Source organism: Quercus robur, chromosome 10, assembly GCF_932294415.1.
Source record: "Quercus robur chromosome 10, dhQueRobu3.1, whole genome shotgun sequence".
Classification (NCBI taxonomy): domain Eukaryota; kingdom Viridiplantae; phylum Streptophyta; class Magnoliopsida; order Fagales; family Fagaceae; genus Quercus; species Quercus robur.
In genome coordinates this window covers 55,558,168-55,576,578 of record NC_065543.1, presented here as the reverse complement: position 1 = coordinate 55,576,578, position 18,411 = coordinate 55,558,168, and the positions used below count along the sequence as shown (strand labels likewise).

Genomic DNA, 18,411 nt, shown 5'->3' with positions numbered 1-18,411 from the left:
ACTATAAATTTATTTAATGAGATATACTAATATATAAGATGTGGAAGTACGACATTATTGTGCTCTTAGACTATTGTATAGTTACTTTCAATTGTAATACATAATTTGGGGTTGTTAATAGGTATGCTAAATGCACATGTTAAAAAATATAAAATATTTAATTATGAGTTGCAATACACGATTTTTAATAAAATAGTTTTTGGACCAACTACATGTATTTGTTGAATTAAGTTAACTTTGATATCGTATCTCTAACCTAAGCCTCAAAAGAATGATTGGATTTCATATTTAAGGATGGTTGATTTGAATGGGAAATGTCTGTTACACTCTACCATATTACACACAACACACACACAATTAGGGTTTAGAATTAAAAATGTATCTTAAAGTCACGATTTTAGTTCAAAACTCAAGATTTCAATTCAAAACTTTTTGAACTGAAATTGTGACTTCAATATATGATTTTAGTTCAAAAAATAATGTGTGTACAATGTTTGCAATAATAGTTTCATTTATTTCCGGCTAGCTCTACTTTAATCCTCCTCCCTCCCTCTCAATCCAAACAGGCCATAAGTGGTGATAGGTCTAACAAATATAAATATCATTTGAGAATGGCCAGAGATAAGAGATAATGGGGTTGATCGTGAATGAGAAAGAGCCATTTATGATGAGGGCCAGATCTCTACTATGTATATACCTTGAAAATAAAATTAAAAAGACTTTCATGACATCTGCAGCTACATCATAGAAAGCAATCCAATACAGAGAGAGAGCAATCACGAAAGAAGAGCAAGAAGAAGAAAGACCCATAACAAGAACTTGAAACCACTACTTCAAAAAGTTACACTACTAATTGTAAAATTTATTTTTATATATCTAAAAGGTGGTGGATCCTACATATATTATACAAGTAGTACTTTCTCTCTCTCTCTCTTAGTGGGGACTAGGCACATAAAGTATTCATGGAATAACATCACAATTCATTAAGAATCCAGCAGCCTTATTTCTATTGACAAACTGCTAAGCATTGTTGAAGAAACTTCACTATAGGTGAAATATAATTGATCAACGCATCCGAAATATAATTGATCAACGCATCCATCGATCCTTGTCAATCAGACTGCCGCTTTATTTATTATCATTTGCATTCTACATCAATGCAAATGCTTATACCTTATTAACTTTCTTTGCAATTGGAACTCGTAGGGAAAGCCTAGGCTTGGGCAATTGTTCTGCAACCAAAATGTAGAAGAGCCCCATGACTCCTGTGTGCCTCTGGGCGCTACTGTAATTAGATTCCAGAATCAGAGTCTCCCCAACGTTTATCTTCACAGAGCCGGGTTGAGGATAACAAGTGGACATTCCTACGATATAACCAGCCTCATTTCCTGCTTCCTTACCTTGTCCATAAGTTGGTATTGAAGAACATAAAACCCGTCCATCCTGAAACTCCACACAAAAGCATGAGCAAAAGAAGCTTTTACATTATTAAACTCCTCAAAATATGACAAAAAGTTTCACATAATTTTCACAGATTTGTGGAACTAGATGATTGAAAGGAAAGATGAAATCAAATAACTAATCCCGAGCAAGAGGAACAATTAAATTTTGAACCCCAAAAAAAAATGTATATAGAGCATATGCAGATCAAGATGAAGTTCATAGCCTAATACAACATGAGATTTTGTCGTGAATTATAAAATATCTTTACTATAGGTTATTCAGTGTAACTAAATTAAAGAGATTCTTGCTACAAATCCAACTATCTAGTTGATGTCATAAATATATGGAGACAAAGTACGGAGAAAATATGAGTGCGTGTGAACTACTTTTGCTAGCTTGTGAGAGTGACAAGTCCTGATACTCTCCATAGAAGATCATCAAATCGGGTAAGTCGTATGATATTCCACAAGAGATCATTACTGACATACCAAATAACAAAGAAAATTAGAAATGTTGCACTCATATCACTACAAACAGATAAGGTAAGTGTTGAATCACCTCTCCATAAAGAGCTGAACCGATACCCCCGGAATGTTGATGGGCCACACCGTAGACGATATAGCCACCAGTTGGCAAAACGAGGCTTATCCTTTTGGAGTCAGTGCACCTATTATCAGCCATACCAGATGCACTACAAGACTCAACGTCATACTCAACCTGTACCAAAGAAGTTCTGTTATTGAGTCTCTTAGAAAGCGTATTGAATTAACAAAAAATACTAACAATGCAACAGAATACAGATCGGTCGAATGAAATTTCAATTTTGTACGACTTCTTGATTTTTGAAACTTACACTTCAAGATGATTAAGGGTGAGATATTAAAAAAAGGAAAGCTCACTAAGATTCAGCCATAACAAAAATTTACTCATAAAAGAGAGGTGGAAAGCTCAAGTTCACAGGAAATAGACACCTATTCCATTAACTTACATTGTTAAAATAAATAAAAGACTAATTTGTAACTTTCTAAACTCTGGAGAACAAGTTGCAATGAACATATATTTCGCGAACCAAAATTGTAATATAGCCAATTTTAATCTAATTTCTACTTTCATATCCTTATTCAGAAGAGTATGTGTGTGTGTGAGAGAGGGAGGGAGAGAGATCAGTAATTACAAATACTGTTTATATCAATATATCAGGAGAGTATAATATAATTGTAGAGAAGTTCACTTACATGACATTCATGTTCTGAACTTTGTCCTGTTGAATTGTCCAATTGTTTCCAAGCATCAGTGACATCCAATATATAAATCTTGACAGGCACAATAAATTCATCCCAATCAATCCACTTCACCGTATATCTCATGTAAAGGTTTCTCTTAGCACCCTCAGAAACTTCTCTCAATCTGCATTGAGTGTGATCATAGAAACATCTTAAACCTCCTATATAGTCCGGCCTCAAGGGCCGGTCATATTCATCCTTTGAAACGTTATATAGATCACACCTGCATTCGGTGCATCCCAGCTTATCTTCCACACACCGAGTATCAATTGCATGGACATTAAGCATCCACCCCTCCTCATACCCTGCAGGAATATCAGCAGGATTACCAACCTCAATTCCATAAGGATCTGGTACATCTGTGTTTGTTCCTCGAGTTTCAGATCCCAGGCCATAATACTGGCCTCCAGAATTATTGCATATTCCACTGTTCCTCACAAAAATATGATCGGGTTGGTTATGTTTGTGGTCATCATGCTCAGGATTTGTTGCATTTAGACGTTGATAATATCTTCGAAGGACCCAGTGGTGGAGATAAGTTTCGTGAAGAGGGACAGGATGCCCTGCTTCATCAATTACTTCAGCATTGAAACCCTTGATAGCAATATGACCTCTTGGGAAGTCAATATTGTAGTAATATTTGTTCACCACTGATCCTTGATCCAGCACAAACTTAGGGGATAGGAAAACTGCAGATTTAATCTCAGGATGTCTATATTTCCGGAAAGCATGTGAGCAAGTTATGCTTAATGCCAGTAATACTATTGCCAACGGAACTCGAAAACAGTGAAGCATGTTTTTCTGCCCAAAACAAACTGACATAAAATAAAACCAAAGATTCTCAGATAATAAGCTCAACAATCATCTCTAAAAAAAAAGCAAGTGAAACCCACATATAATGTAAATAAATAAATAAGACTAAGGATCCGTTGGTTGGAGGGTAAAAAAATGGAAATATAAAAAATGTTGAAGGGATAGAAAAGTGGAAGGATAAAAGAGATTTAGCTTTCTCTCATATGTATTTAGTTGAAAGGTTGAAAAAATTGAGGGATGGCCAACTTTTTTTTATTTGATTGAGAAGAAAATGAGAAGATAGAAAATAGAATTGGTAAAAAATTACTATTATGTCCCTATTAGATAAAACAAAAGTAATACATTATATTATTATTAAAAATTTATGTATCAATGAATACTTCATTAAAAAAAAAGTATAATAAAAAATCACAAGAAGTTTAAAAATCAAAACTGTTTTCTTAAAATTTAAATAAATAAATAAAAACTGGCGTGAAAAGAAACCTAAATAAATAAAGAAGAATGAGAACTTCTTCTTGAACGTGGCTAGGTGAATAGCCAAGAGAAAAAAGACAAAAAAAAATTTTCAATTTTTTGAACATGGCTGGGTGAAGAGCGAATGAGCTTGTGAGCGTGGCATTGGCTAGTTCAATTTTTTTGTTAAAAATGGAAGGTTAATTCGCCCTTCATTTTCATTCTTATTTTCTCTCCAATTTTGGTGGGTTTGGAGTGAAAATAGTAGTACTCCATCAATTCACTAGTAGTGCTCCATCAATTTTCTCTCCTATTTTCCACTTTTTTTTTCATCATCCCAAAATAACTCCAACCAAATATAACATAAACAATATTAGGTAAGTAAGCAGTACCAAAAGAGAGGATGAAGGAATTAAACAACTTGTTTGTCTCAGAATTGGCAATATCAATCAAGATTATAATATCATTTGAAATTGTGTCCTTCCTGCAGTCCGTTTCTATCCATGTTGGAGGAAACTTTTTTTTTTTTTTTTTTGGAAAAACAAATACACACAGGGGAAAGGAAAAGGAGTTTTAACACAAAGAGATACCACAACTCCACTCAAAAGGCACGGTAACTTTGAAGGGAGGGTGGAAAAAGTATACTACACACATAATATATATAATATATTACATTTGTATAATGAGCCAAAATCGAGTGCAACAAGTCCAGCTCAACCCAACTAAGGACATGTGTGGAAATACCAAAGCATGTGTATGCATGGATAATATCAGGAACAAAGAGCAAGACAACCCCAAGATTTGTTTGTTAGTTAGTCACTAGTTGTTGTACAATTAATTAGTTGGGTAAAGAGACAAATCTTGAGCTTTTGTTGATGCAAAATCCTTTCTAAGCTCTCTTCCTAATCACCCTTTCTTCTTCTTCTTTTGGAGAGTGACTACCTCAAATCAAGTAAATTCTTTTATTTCCAACACACTTACCTATCCTACACAATGGTTGACCGCACAACGGCATAAGGCTACAGAGAAACAACTAAAATTGATAAAAATATAAATGGGCAATTAGTAAATCAAATGAATCTTGATGTTGATGCCCAAATTACATGTGGGTTTTTTTGAAATACCAAAAAAAAAAAAAAATTGGTAATCATTCACAGAGAAAAGCGAGCGAACATTTGATATACTCTGTTTCTCAATTAAAAAAGAAAAAGAAAAACATATCCACTGTACAAGGAAGGAGCATGAAAACATCCCTCGGGTGTAACTATTTCGACTCTAAATACCAAACAGACAGGCATGAAGATTAAAATGATCCATCAATCCCGGGTTCACCAATAAGCTGATTTATTGAATAGAATTGGATTGGCGTACCATGTTCCTAGATGATTTATATTTAAAAAAAAAAAAATAGTGAAAGAAAGAGAGGAGAAAAAGCGTACCCAATAAAAGAAAAGGAACCAGCCAATTCCAAAGTAATTCAGATTACAGGGAACAACGGAGGAATTCAAAGGATTTGAAGACTATATATGAAATATACAGTGTGGGTGGGACACAGACCATTGGACTTTGGAGCCAAGTATTTTACTCGACTCTCGCTTTGGAAATGGAAATGATGAGGCCACTGCTTACGCATGTTACCGTGGTATTATTTACTTTAGACCAAATTTCTTAACATACAAGTTTAGGAAAACGACATGGCGATGGCCTAAGCTATGACATATTTAGTATATTACTATTATATGTCAAAATATTTTTCAAAAATGCATTATTTATATTCAATTTTCATTAAAAAAAAATTCATCAATAATGTTTCTAACTTTTACTCTATTTTTGAGGAAAATGGAGTTTCTAGTATGGACTCACTAACCTCGTATCTGGTAACACTAATAGGTGATACCACGGTTGCCACTCAAATAATAATAAAGCGTGCTACTACTTGAATCTCACAACTCATGCAAACACCTATGATAGGGCAACGTGGATTTCTTACCAATAAATAGTACTGTAAATGAACCAAACTATTTATTAACAACTCAAGCTCAATTTGGGAAAAAACTTTGCTTGTGTTTATTTATTTAAAAAACAAGCCAAGTTAAAGCCTTAAATTTAGGCTCAATTACTAAATGAACCAAACTCATACATAATAGTCAAATTGAAATGACATTTCTATTGTAATGGAAAGGCCATTTGATTATGATTCTTATTCTTATTCTGAAACTGACTGTGATCTATTGAGGAGGACTAACAAATACAAAGACAATTACAAGAATATATATATATATATATATATGAGAACACAACTAATTTCTATAAAGGAAAAAAATGAGGTTTGTAACTTTGAGTTTTTTTTTTTTTTTTTAAATGAACATGAGACATAATAGTCATACAGAAGAGAATGCAGTTCAAACAAAACTCATGAATATATATATATATATATATATAGAGAGAGAGAGAGAGAGAGAGAGAGAGAGAGAGAGAGAGAGATGTTATATCTACAACATTTTCACAACAAATTTTAAGTGATAGGTTGGTTGTTATTGTTAGGGCGAAAAAGTAATCTCAGTGATAGATTCAAATTTGAACTGATAACAACTAATCACTTATGATTCGTTGTGAAAATGTTGTGGGCATAGCACTTCTCATATATATATATATATATATATATTGTACAGCACGGGACCCCCAAACCAATTTAGGCCTTGGGCCTTGAACTCCAACTTTACATTACGACCCACGGGCCCAACCCTCTTACCCAAAACTAGACCCTGGGCCTACCAAGGCCATGGGCTCGAGCCTCATGACATTACGCCCAGCCCAAAACCCGTTGGGCGAACCGCTATAATGCATGTTCATAGTAGCCTGTAACCTAGGATCTGCCCGGTAGGCACTACAAGAAAATGTATTTTTAGTGACGAAAAAATTCGTCACTAAAAGTCCAGTTTTTCGTCACTAAGAACCTTTAGTGACGAAATTCGTTTCGTCGCTGTAGCCCCGTCGCTAAAAGTCCTGGCGACGAAAAATTTCGTCACTAAAAGTCCAATTTGTTTTTTTTTTTTTTAACTTTTAGCGACGAAAATATTTCGTCGCTAAAAGTTTTCCTCGCTAAAAACAGTATTTAGTGACGAAAATATTTCGTCACTAAAACCATTTCAGTTTATTAAATCATATTTAGTGACGAAATTTTTCGTCACTGAAACTATTTTCTGGTACATATAGTGACGAAAAATTTCGTCACTAAAACTTTTTTCAAGAAAATCCAGGCACATATAGCGACGAAAATTTTCGTCACTAAAACTATTTCTTACAAAATTCCACTGCATTTAGTGACGAAATATTTCGTCACTAAAACAATTTTTTGTTGCCATATTTGTGACGAAAAAATTCGTCACTAAAACTTGTTTTTTGTTTTTATTATTTTTATGACGTTGATATTAACCTGTAACCTGTCATCACATTATTAAAACCTCACATTTGATTAACACATTTATTTCAATAACACATTTATAAAAATTCTATCCATAAATTCCACCAGTTAAAATTAAAACAAGTATCCAATTCAAACTCCTTCCATACAATAATTGTTTGCAACACATACAATAACTTAAGATGTTTTATAGTGATACAAAAAATGTAGCATAATATAATTAGAACTAACGGAAGATGTCCTCATATGTCTTCAAATAATGCCTAAAGGAGATCCCTTAAAGCCACCAATAAGAAATCTGCACAAATATAAAAACACTACTACATTAAAATCGTAAAGTAAAAATATTAACTATGTTATAAGAAATATTTCTGATAATGAATTAAGAGTAACCACACCAATAAATTAAAATCACAACTCCTAATGTATAAGTTGTAGAAAGCAAATATAAATTTTCAAGTGTAATATAATACAATTAGTTTCAAATGATACATAAAAAATTAACTTGAAGATAAAGTACTAACCAATAAAATACTATTCATCACATCTAATCAACAATATTCATTCACAATTGCACACTCAAACACTCCCAATATGAATTTAAATCACCTTATAACACCATGCAAGCCACCCGCTTGCTCCAACACAACAACCCACCACCAAACCAATTTCCAACATCACAAATATAGTCTTACAATAATTTAAATCATATAAAATATTATTCATAACATCTAATCAACAATACTCATTCAAACCAACAATCCACAAGAAAATCAAACACAAACATCACAACTATAATGCTTACAAGTATTGAAATCTACTATTCATCACATCTAATCAACAATACCCAATCATAATTCAAAAGAATGTAAAACACTCCCAATATGTATTTAAACCACCTTATAACATCATGCAAGCCACCCGCTTGCTCCAACACAACATACCACCACAAATCCAATTTCCAACATCACGAGAATAAAATTTTATAAGTTTTTAACTAGAATTTACTTACTTTGCTCAAGCCAAGCTTACAACTTTCAGAAAAAAAAAATCCAAAATTATTGCAAATAATGTGTATTTAGCCTGCAAAAGAAAACTTAAATTTATAAGTCCTTTAGTCTTGAAAATGATACAACTACTAGAAACAATAAAAAAGAAAAAATTATACCTGTGAAAATTAATGAAGATGAGTTAGGAGCTTAGTTGATGACTGTAAGGAATACATGGGTATCAACATGGAATTAAACTATTAATTATTACAAGGAATGCCCAACATATCTACTCATTTTTTGATAATCAAGAGAATTTTATCGTAAACAAGTTGGAAAACTAGAAATAAGGCCAAAGGCCACACAATTAGAGCACACTACCAAAGACCAAAAACAACAGTAACTACTATGCCCATACTCATGGCAGCAAACACACAAAGCCAATACAATATCTATTCACCATACAACATTCCCTAAAGGGATTGACATTTCACAGGTTCAAGACTTCAAGCTCCAAATATACCAGCTTGTCCACATGACAGCTCATTTTGCATATTTATGATTTTATTTGACCATTAGTATCAAATACCATAAGATTCAAATGTATATGAACATCTCACTGCTTAGTATGTTAGGAATTCTCAAGTATAAAAAAAATTCCAAGCAGCCCAATTACAAAGAATCAGGAATATTCTAACTATCTAGGGTCAAATGCAAAGAATCATAAATACAATAGTAAAAATCCATCAATGAAGTCTATCTTGGGCCATAAAATTAGTACACAAATATTTGAAACAATTCTAAAAAGAAGTCATGGAAGATATGATGCATATTAAAAAAATTCTTGTTAAAATCAACTCATAAAGATGTTTGTGAGAACCATAATAACAATAATAAGAACCTTGCATTCCAACTAGCCCGGCCTCTCTGCGGGTTCTTCTTTTTCCTTCACCTTGTCCTTAATAGCCTTCAAATTGATAAAATAAAAAACACCCAAATCCAAAAAATCAGCACTATAGAAAAATAGAAAAATAGAAAAGTGCCACTTGAAAGTTAAAACCCTAATATACACTACCATTAATTTTGATAAATATTCCATCCATTGAAAAAAAAAAAGGTCATTCTACTAATTCCCTCCATTAAATTTCAATAAAGAAGAAAATGCAATCCTATAAAAAATATTCAGAAACAAAACAAAACAAATTTTCCTTAAAACTAACTCAGCCCCCTAAAAAGCACTGTCATACAAAAATCCAACCCACCAGAATCCCCAATATCACAACAACAACAAATTGGCAACCAAAAAATATATATCACAACCACCCCCCACTTCTCCTCTCAAACATTAATAGAACTCCCCATCTCCAAACCAGTACACATTCCTCCTCATAACTTAACAGACCATCTAACACTTGCCCACAAACAAACACAACACAAACCCTTTTGCAAAAACAACAATTTAGACAAATAAACACAATCAAAGAAATATATGCATTCCTGTATGTGTGTGTGTGAAGTATTGCAGACTGTAGAAAAGCAATAAATAAATATAATTTTAGGAAAAAAAAAATTTTGAAGGGAAGGCGAAGGGTCACCGGTTGAAGTGGAAGCCGAAGGGTCGCAGGAGCTGAATCGGCGAAAGGAAGCTGAAGCGACGACGGCGAGCTTCAGCGAAGACGGCAAGCTTCAGCGACGACAGCAAGCTTCAACGATGACGGCGAGCAAATGCGACGACGGCGAGCAAATGCGACGACGGTAAATGCGACGACGGCAGTACGGCGAACGATTTGGCGGCGACGGTGAACGATTCGGCGAGATCGTCGCGAATGGGGATCGTCGCGACGGCGACATCGTCACGAATGGAGATCGTCGCGACGGCGAGATCGTCGCGAATGGAGATCGTCGCGACGGCGAGATCGTCGTGAATGGGGATCGTCGCAACGGCGACGGCGAGATCGTCGCGAATGGGGATCATCGCGACAGCGACGGCGACGGCGAGATCGTCTCGAATGGATAGTCGTGACGGCGACGGCGACGATCGTCGCGAATGGATAGTCGTGACGGCGAGATCGTCGCGAATCGGTTCGGTGTTGGGATCGATTGGATGTTGTCAATGGCTTTGGGATGTTGCGAATGGGCTGTGAGGGAGAGAGTGAGCGAAAGAGAGAAGTGAAACAAAAAATAAATAAAAGTACTGAAGGTCATATTAGTATAAGAGCTTTAGTGAGGAACTCCAATTCGTCGCTATTGACTACTATTAGCGACGAAATAGTTTTCGTCACTAATAGTGTTCTCATTAACACCTTTAGCGACGAAATTTTTCGTCGCAAAAAACTTAAACTTTTAGCGACGAATCGGTTTAGTCGCTGTAGCTGAATTTTGTTTGGCACCAAAATTTTTCGCTTGGCGCCTGAGTTCATATTAGTATAAGAGCTTTAGTGAGGAACTCGAATTCGTCGCTATTGACTACTATTAGCGACAAAATAATTTTCGTCACTAATAGTGTTCTCATTAACACCTTTAGCGACGAAATTATTCGTCACAAAAAACCTAAACTTTTAGCGACGAATCGATTCGTCACTGTAGCTGAATTTAGTTTGGCACCAAAATTTTCTGCTTGGCGCCTGAGTCCATATTAGTATAAAACTTTTAGTGAGGAACTAAACTTCGTCGCTATTGGCTGGCTTTAGCGACGAACATGGATTCGTCGCTAATAATATACTGATATTTATGTTTTTGTTTTTAGCGACGACTTATTTTCGTCACTATATGTGATATTCAGCGACGAAATAGTTTTCGTCACTAATAGTGTTCTCACTAACACCTTTAGCGACGAAATTTTTTGTCGCAAAAAACTTAATCTTTTAGTGACGAAAAATTTCGTCGCTGTAGCTAAATTTAGTTTCGCGCTAGCATTTTTCGCTTGGCGCCTGAGTTCAACACAACATATAGCGACGAAATCTAATTTTCGTCGCTAAATATTACTTATTTTTTTATAAATAGCGACGAAATATATATTTCGTCGCTATATAGTACTTTTTTGTGAGGAAAAAATTTTCCTCACTAAAATTCGTCACTGAAACTACATTTTCTTGTAGTGAGGGTACACCTCAGACTAGAGCATGATTGGTTGGGGACACTATACCTTGGTTACACCGGTATCGCATTAGGAAAAACCTCTGTCGAACATCCCTTCTGAAGTGGGGAGCTAGTTCCAATGCCGCTCTCACCACACCCCCCTCCCAACTAAACATCCATTTAGCAATAACGACATTGGACCTCCCCTACCATTAACCGCAAGAGCAATCATAACTCCCAACTAATCATTGGGCTATAAATATGAGAAGATAAGGGAGAAGAGGAGGTTGTTGAAAGGTTCCAGAGACAACTGAGAATAGGAGCAAGAGAGCAACAGGAGAACAGTAGCGGTGGGAGTAGGGGAACTCATAAGGAGAAGTTGCTTCGTTGGGTCTCTATGTTGGGAACTACCCGAGTTAGGAAATCCAAAACCCACATCACAAATAGATTGTGAACCCAAGTGAGGCCCAACCCATCAGGCTCATTTTTGGCACACACATATATATATAAATCCATCCTTGCCGAACAAGGTCTCTCTCCAAATTAAATTGGAGAGAAACCCTTCCAAGTTCAAACTCCTCATATATCATTTTACTAAATGTGAATTTTGAAAATTTAATCATTAGATTGCATTTGTTTTATGTTCTTCACAAGCATGTCAAATTTCATTCAAATCGAGTTTTATTTACTATTTGATCAACAAACATATATTTTATGTATAATGTTTTACCACAAAAACTTGATATTTAAACATTTCATTGATTTTATAGCTATTAATCTTTGATCTTCTTGAAATTTTGCAAGCATAGATGATATAATAAAAAAATGCAATTCAACAGTTAGATTTTCAAATTTCACATCCAAAAAAAAGATATAGAAAAAGTTTGAAGGGTTTCTCTCCAAACTAATTTAGAGAGAACCTTTTTCTAAATGTGGCAATTTTGGTGGCCAAGCTCTTTTGCTAACTCAGAGAAGGGAAGTGGACGATTTGGTTTGAGTTGAGGTTGATGGGTCATGTGTGTAACCATTTTTAGATTTTAGTTTAGGGAAACCTCAAATCTCAGATATAGTAATTAATTTCAACGTTTCAAGTCAACATCATTACTTCATTCACATTACGTTACACACTAACTTCTCTATGAGTCTATCTGTACCCTATTTCTACCATCTCAATTCTCAATTAAGTCCTTATTTATTTATTTTTATCAACCTCTAGAGTCTAGACTACAAAATAAGATATATATTGGATTAAATATTCCTCATTTCTTTGCTCCCTTGCCCTTTAGCCTTTTCTTTTCTAATTTTTTTGGCCTTTTCTTTTCTTATTTTTTTATAGGTTATTAATTTGTTATGTTAAGGTCATGTGTTTTAAAATACTAATGTTCACTCCACAAGTATAGGTTCTTAAGGAGTGGGGTGGATAAAGGCCCAAGGTTCAAGTCTCCAAATGGCATTTTACACACATATACACTTAAATTAGGTTAAAATAGATTTCTATCTTAGATCTAATAAAATAAAAAAAAATAAAAAAAAATACTAGTGAACCTTCCCATGTATAAAGTGCATTCGGTTTGGGGCCTCTTGTTTCAATAACAATCATATGGTCATGCACATTTTCACACCCAATTTCACTATTCCTTGACTTATTATGCGATTGTGAGTAATTGATTAAAAAGTTATGGGTCCATGTATATAGAAATGAGCAAAAAGTGTCTATTACCCACAGTTGCACATATCAGCATATTGTTCAATTAGGTGTGCAGTTGGTTGTGTCCCTAAAATTATAAATACAATAATGTTTTACTTTCTCCTCTCACATGAATGGCGAGTCACACTAAAAATTTAATTAATAAGATCTACTATTATGTAAGATGTGTAAGTACGACATTATCGTGCTATCAGACTATTGTATAATTACTTTCAATTGTAATACATAATTTGGGGTTATTAATAGGTATGCTAAATGCACAAGTTAAAAAATATAAAATTTTTAATTATGAGTTGCAAAATACAATTTTTAATAAAATAGTTTTTGTACCAACTTCATGTATTTGTTCCTTTTTAAAATTAAAAATTAAAGTAACTTTGATATTTTATCGCTAACCTAAGCCTAAAAAGAATGATTTGATTACATGTGTTCAGGATGGTTGAATTGTAATGAGCAATGTCTATTGCACACTACCATATTACACACAAAGCACACACAATTAGGCTTTTGAATTGAAAATGTGTCTTAAAGTCACGATTTCAATTCAAAACTCAGTATTTTAGTTCAAAACTTTTTGAATTGAAATTGTGACTTCAAGATATGATTTTAGTTTAAAAAATAATGTGTGTACGGTATGTGCAATAATAATTTCAATTCTTAGAGAAAAAAGGAATGGTAAATTTCAGTGAGTGAGGTCAATTATAGCTTGGGATTTGGTAAGAGTATGGAATTTTAGAACTTAGACGGATATAAAAGAAATTGTCCCATTTGTAAGGTTAAAGTTGGTATGTCTAAAGATATAAAACATATACAGACACCACTTAAGCCAATGACTTGTGGCCAACTATATTATATAATTCACATACTCTTGTCATTTTTATTAAATGTATGACTCAAATGTATCCTAACATTGATGATTGTGATGACATCTCAATTTTACACAAACAAATATGTTTCTTCAAATGTTCCAAAAACTTGAAAAGTTATTGGAACTTCACACACAAGTATATCCTAATATTCATGATGGCGATGGCATCTCAATTTTACACAAACGAATACCTTTCTTCAAATGGTTCAAAAACTTGAGAAGTTTAGAGTTCCAGAGAGAAAAGTGTACTTGATATTGGCAGTCCTTAAACTCCTAATACATGAATCCCATCCCTACATGGTCCTAAAAAATGACATTAACATCAAAGGATGAAAAAAAAATTTATCACTTTTTTTGACATACCATTCAAGGCTCGCATATCTCTAAGTGTCTGTTTGGATTGAGGGGGGAGTGAGAAAGAGTAAAAGAGAGTAGAGAAGAGTTAGCCGAAAATTAGCCAAATTTCTAGCCAACTCTACTTTATTCCTCCCCCCTCCTCCTTAATTTAAACATATCATAAGTGGTGACAGGTCCAACAAATATAAATATCATTTAAGAATGGCTAGAGATAAGAGAGGTTGATGGTGAATGGTGAAGAGTCATTATGATGAGGACGCTCTTATCTATCTCATTGTTGTTGATACCGTATTTTGTCCGACATCGGTTCACGCGTCAAAACAAATGCCAAAATTCACAAAAAAAAAAAAAAGTGCAAAATTGCAAGTTTCATAGCCAAAAAAGGGTAACAAATAAATGCAACATGATTGGATAGTGGATCAAAGGGTTGCAACATTCAAAATCCCTCTGATAGCAATTAAGACCAAAAGCCACAACCGGGTATGGTCAAAAAGTTGACCTTTTGATCTGATCGTCTGATCGGATTGAATTTTGGACCATCTCGAAGTTCATATTTTTCCCTTCAAAACGATGGTTCACGGGCTAAAATTGGAGTTAAAACGGATGAGATATCAACAAAACACTAAAACCCTAATTAAATGTTTCACTTTTTTTAGGTCAAACAAGCTGTTTTTGGACTAACTTTGCGCAAAAAACTATTCCAATTAGGAAAATATTGGAACGATCCATTTGAACTAGCTTGAAGTATAAGGTCTCAACCACCTCACAAAAAGGGCTCAATGATATTTGCAACGGATTTGAAGGAATAATTTTTTTAAGGAAAAATGTCATAGAATTTCCTACACTATGTCACTTCCCTTCCGGACGCGATATTTTGACGACCGTAGCTCCAAACTTGCAAGGTTAGAACCTATGGAAACTAGAAATTTAGAGCTTTTCCGGGATATAAAGTTTGAAGAGATCGAAGTACAAAAAGGCCTCCAAATAGTCGCACAAAGATCGGACCAAAAACCAGGAAAAAGATGAAATAGCTAAACTTGGTGTACACCATCACATAGCCTCCCATTTTTCTTGTATCTCTATAAATACCCCCCCCCCCCCCCAATTTTTGTAAAAAAGATGAAGTTTGGAGAGAGTATTTGGAGGAAAAAATATAGAAAATACTAGAAAAATTAGAAGGAAAAAAAAAAAAAAAAACCCTAGAAAAATTCTGAAAATTTTATCTCTCCTCTCTTTAGGAAACCCATTACAAAAATTCAGCCCCTCTCATCTTTATTGTAATCTTTGTGGGTAAGATGTAGGGATGGTATAGCCCATCCCCCTCTTTCTATTTCTTCCTATGTAAACATCATTCATCTTATATATGAAATTCCTTTTCTTTACTTGTTGTTTCTTACTTTATTGCTTTAAATTCCTAGCATATTGTTGTTGTGGTTTTGTATATCTATTTCTCTATTTCTTTAGGCTTTCATTATTTGTTGTTGATTGTAATATTGGTATTAAGTTCCTAGATAGGTATTGAACCATAATCTAGATCAAATATGAGAAGTACCCTTAGGGTGAAGAAATCTCATCTCTTCTAGGCATCTAGGAACCTTTTACATTTTTGTTCAAATATTTATCTTGTTATTATCCCAATTACTTTAATGTTCTTCCCCATTCCCCTTTACATTATTGTCATCCCATTTACATTTTGCTAATCCCCATTCCCATATTGCTTATTACACCTTTTATTCCTCTCTCTCTCTCTCTCTCTCTCTGTGCGCGTGCGCTACTACCTCCTCACCTAAGGAAAAAAGGATTTTCTATCTATTCCTTTTAAATGAGCTTTAAACCTTAACTAAAGTACAATATGAGTATGTTGTCTCTAGGATAGTTAATGGCTTAAAACTCCCCTCTCTTTTTAACCAAGAACCCATAAGGCTTGAAAGAGATTAAAGCTTATCTAAGAGGAATCATTATTAAAAAAAAAAAAAAAAAAATTAATCAACCTTTACTTTTATTGTCATTTAAATTCAAGCACTTTGCTTTTATTGTCATTCAAATTCAAGTACTTTACTTTTCCTTGTCATTTAAATTTTTAGCAATTTTATTTAATTGCCTTTATTTTATTGTCTTTAAATTTCTAGCACTTATTTACTATTGTTGGCTTGTTGCTCTTTACCTTTTCCCATTAATAATGTGGCCATAAATTAATAACTTGTTTAAAAAAATTCCTTTAGTTTGCTTTTCCAAAAGGAAATGATTTTTTTTAAAAAAAAACTTCATTCCCTTTTTCGAAAGATGTTTTCAAAAATGAAACTGTAAGGACCAACTTTGAGTCCCTAGCCCAAACGATGGATGGACTTAGGCCTAAAAAACCTAAAACAATGAATTTGTAGAGAATGGATTGGAAAACTGGATTAAAATGAGTTGGACCACAAATAAAGTGGGCTCAGTTAACAAGAACAAAGAAACAGATTGAATTAAATTAGAGAAAATCATCCTCGGCACAGTCCAAGGAGATCAGTTCTTATATATTCCTTACAAGTTTGATTACAGTGTTGGTTCCTGATTGCTACAGTGTTTCTCTCTTCCTTTCTCTGATCCTCTCTCCATGGAGGGTCTTTTCTATTATATAGTTCTCCTTAGACAATCTTGGCCCTCCACCTGTTGGTCATCCAGGCCTCCACTTGAGTACTTGTCCCATCAGACACCCCCTCAGTCCCTCTGTGAGTTGAGGTAGCCAAGGTAGCACTGTTTAGGGGTCTTCTCCACATTAATGTAGCCAGAAAGTTAGCTGCAGAGCATTTAATGCGGTGGTAGCAGCTTTCTCTTAGATATTTCTGAGCTCCCCTCCCTCTTGTACGTTCATTATGATCGTCCCTATCACTGAAATTTCTTGGAAGGTCACCTTGAATATTAGGATATACATTTGACCTGTGCTTGGCTTATCCGAGGAGATATTCCTCCTCGGCCTACCTTCCCACTTGTAACCTACTCATGGGACTCTGAACTTAAATCATCCACTACTATTTATTCGTCCTCGGATCACCCCATGTTCTCGGACAAGGCCCAAGGCCCAAGGCCCAATATATAATTTAGGCCTTTATCCCTACAGAAACCCTTAAACCCTCTCTTTTGTTTCAAAATATTCTTCCAAAAAAATAAATCCTTCTTTTGGAATCTTTTCCTTCCTTTTAGAATCTCCTTTCTAAAAAAATATATCATTTTCTATTTCTTCTTGAATCCAAAAATAAGGAGTATTTTTCCAAAAAAAAAGAATCTCTTTCCTTTCCTCAAATAAATTTTTTTTATTTTATCACATTGGAATTTCTTTTCAAAAAATATGATAAAAGAAATCTTTTCAATGAGCAAGGTTTCCGAAAGGAACATTTCTTTTCAAAAAAAAAAAATCATAGGATTTTTGGAACCCTAGCTTCTTCTTTTGAAAATAAAACTCATGAATCTTTTTCTTTTAAAATCCTTTTTCTTCAAAATAAATTTTCCCTACCAAAAAATGTTTTCAACACAAATTCCCCTTCCACCATAAAAATCATGGGATCTTTGGTTCAAATCTTTTCAAAAGGAAATGTAGGGACTGGGTTTGAGCACTATTTCTAAGGGATAAGTGAATTCAAACCCAATACAATAAATTTGTAGAGAGTGGGTAGAAGAACTAGGCTTTAATGAGTATAAAAACAGTTGAAGATGATTTAAAGAATGAATAAGTAAAACAAATATGGACTTGAGCAAGCAATTCAATCCTCAGAACTAGTCCGAGGAGCTTCAACTTATTATTTCTTGAGTGACAGTGACAATGGTTACAAAGTTAGTTCAGATTGCTACAGTATTTTCTCTGATAAAATCTCCGATCCCTTTTCTCAGAGCTCTTTCTTCCTTATATACTGCTTTCCTCCTTCATCTCCACCATACACGTGCAGGTTAGATTTGCTGTTGTTGGTCTTTGTCACATCAACCTCCTCCCAAAGCTCTTAGGTAGTATTAGTGAGTCT

General features: G+C 34.2%; 2 protein-coding genes across 3 annotated transcripts in view; both read right to left on the bottom strand.

Moving 5' to 3' along the window:
• Nucleotides 1-18,411, bottom strand: part of LOC126701485 (uncharacterized) — a 32,314-nt gene that overhangs the window by 7,212 nt on the left and 6,691 nt on the right. The window contains exon 1 of one of the 2 annotated variants that reach the window (XM_050399607.1): nucleotides 5,432-5,480. The exons of the other annotated variant lie outside the window; for it this stretch is intronic. The gene's annotated coding sequence lies outside the window, so the exon portion shown is untranslated. Of the gene's footprint in view, nucleotides 1-5,431; nucleotides 5,481-18,411 lie in introns of those variants that run through there. 2 annotated transcript variants of the gene reach the window in all.
• Nucleotides 854-5,580, bottom strand: LOC126701486 (uncharacterized). The gene is made up of 4 exons (XM_050399610.1): nucleotides 5,432-5,580; nucleotides 2,679-3,541; nucleotides 2,002-2,160; nucleotides 854-1,443 (listed from the first exon to the last, which is right to left on the bottom strand). Exons 2-4 carry the CDS (start codon nucleotides 3,519-3,521, stop codon nucleotides 1,168-1,170), a joined length of 1,278 nt encoding a protein of 425 aa, XP_050255567.1. The 5' UTR covers nucleotides 3,522-3,541; nucleotides 5,432-5,580; the 3' UTR covers nucleotides 854-1,167.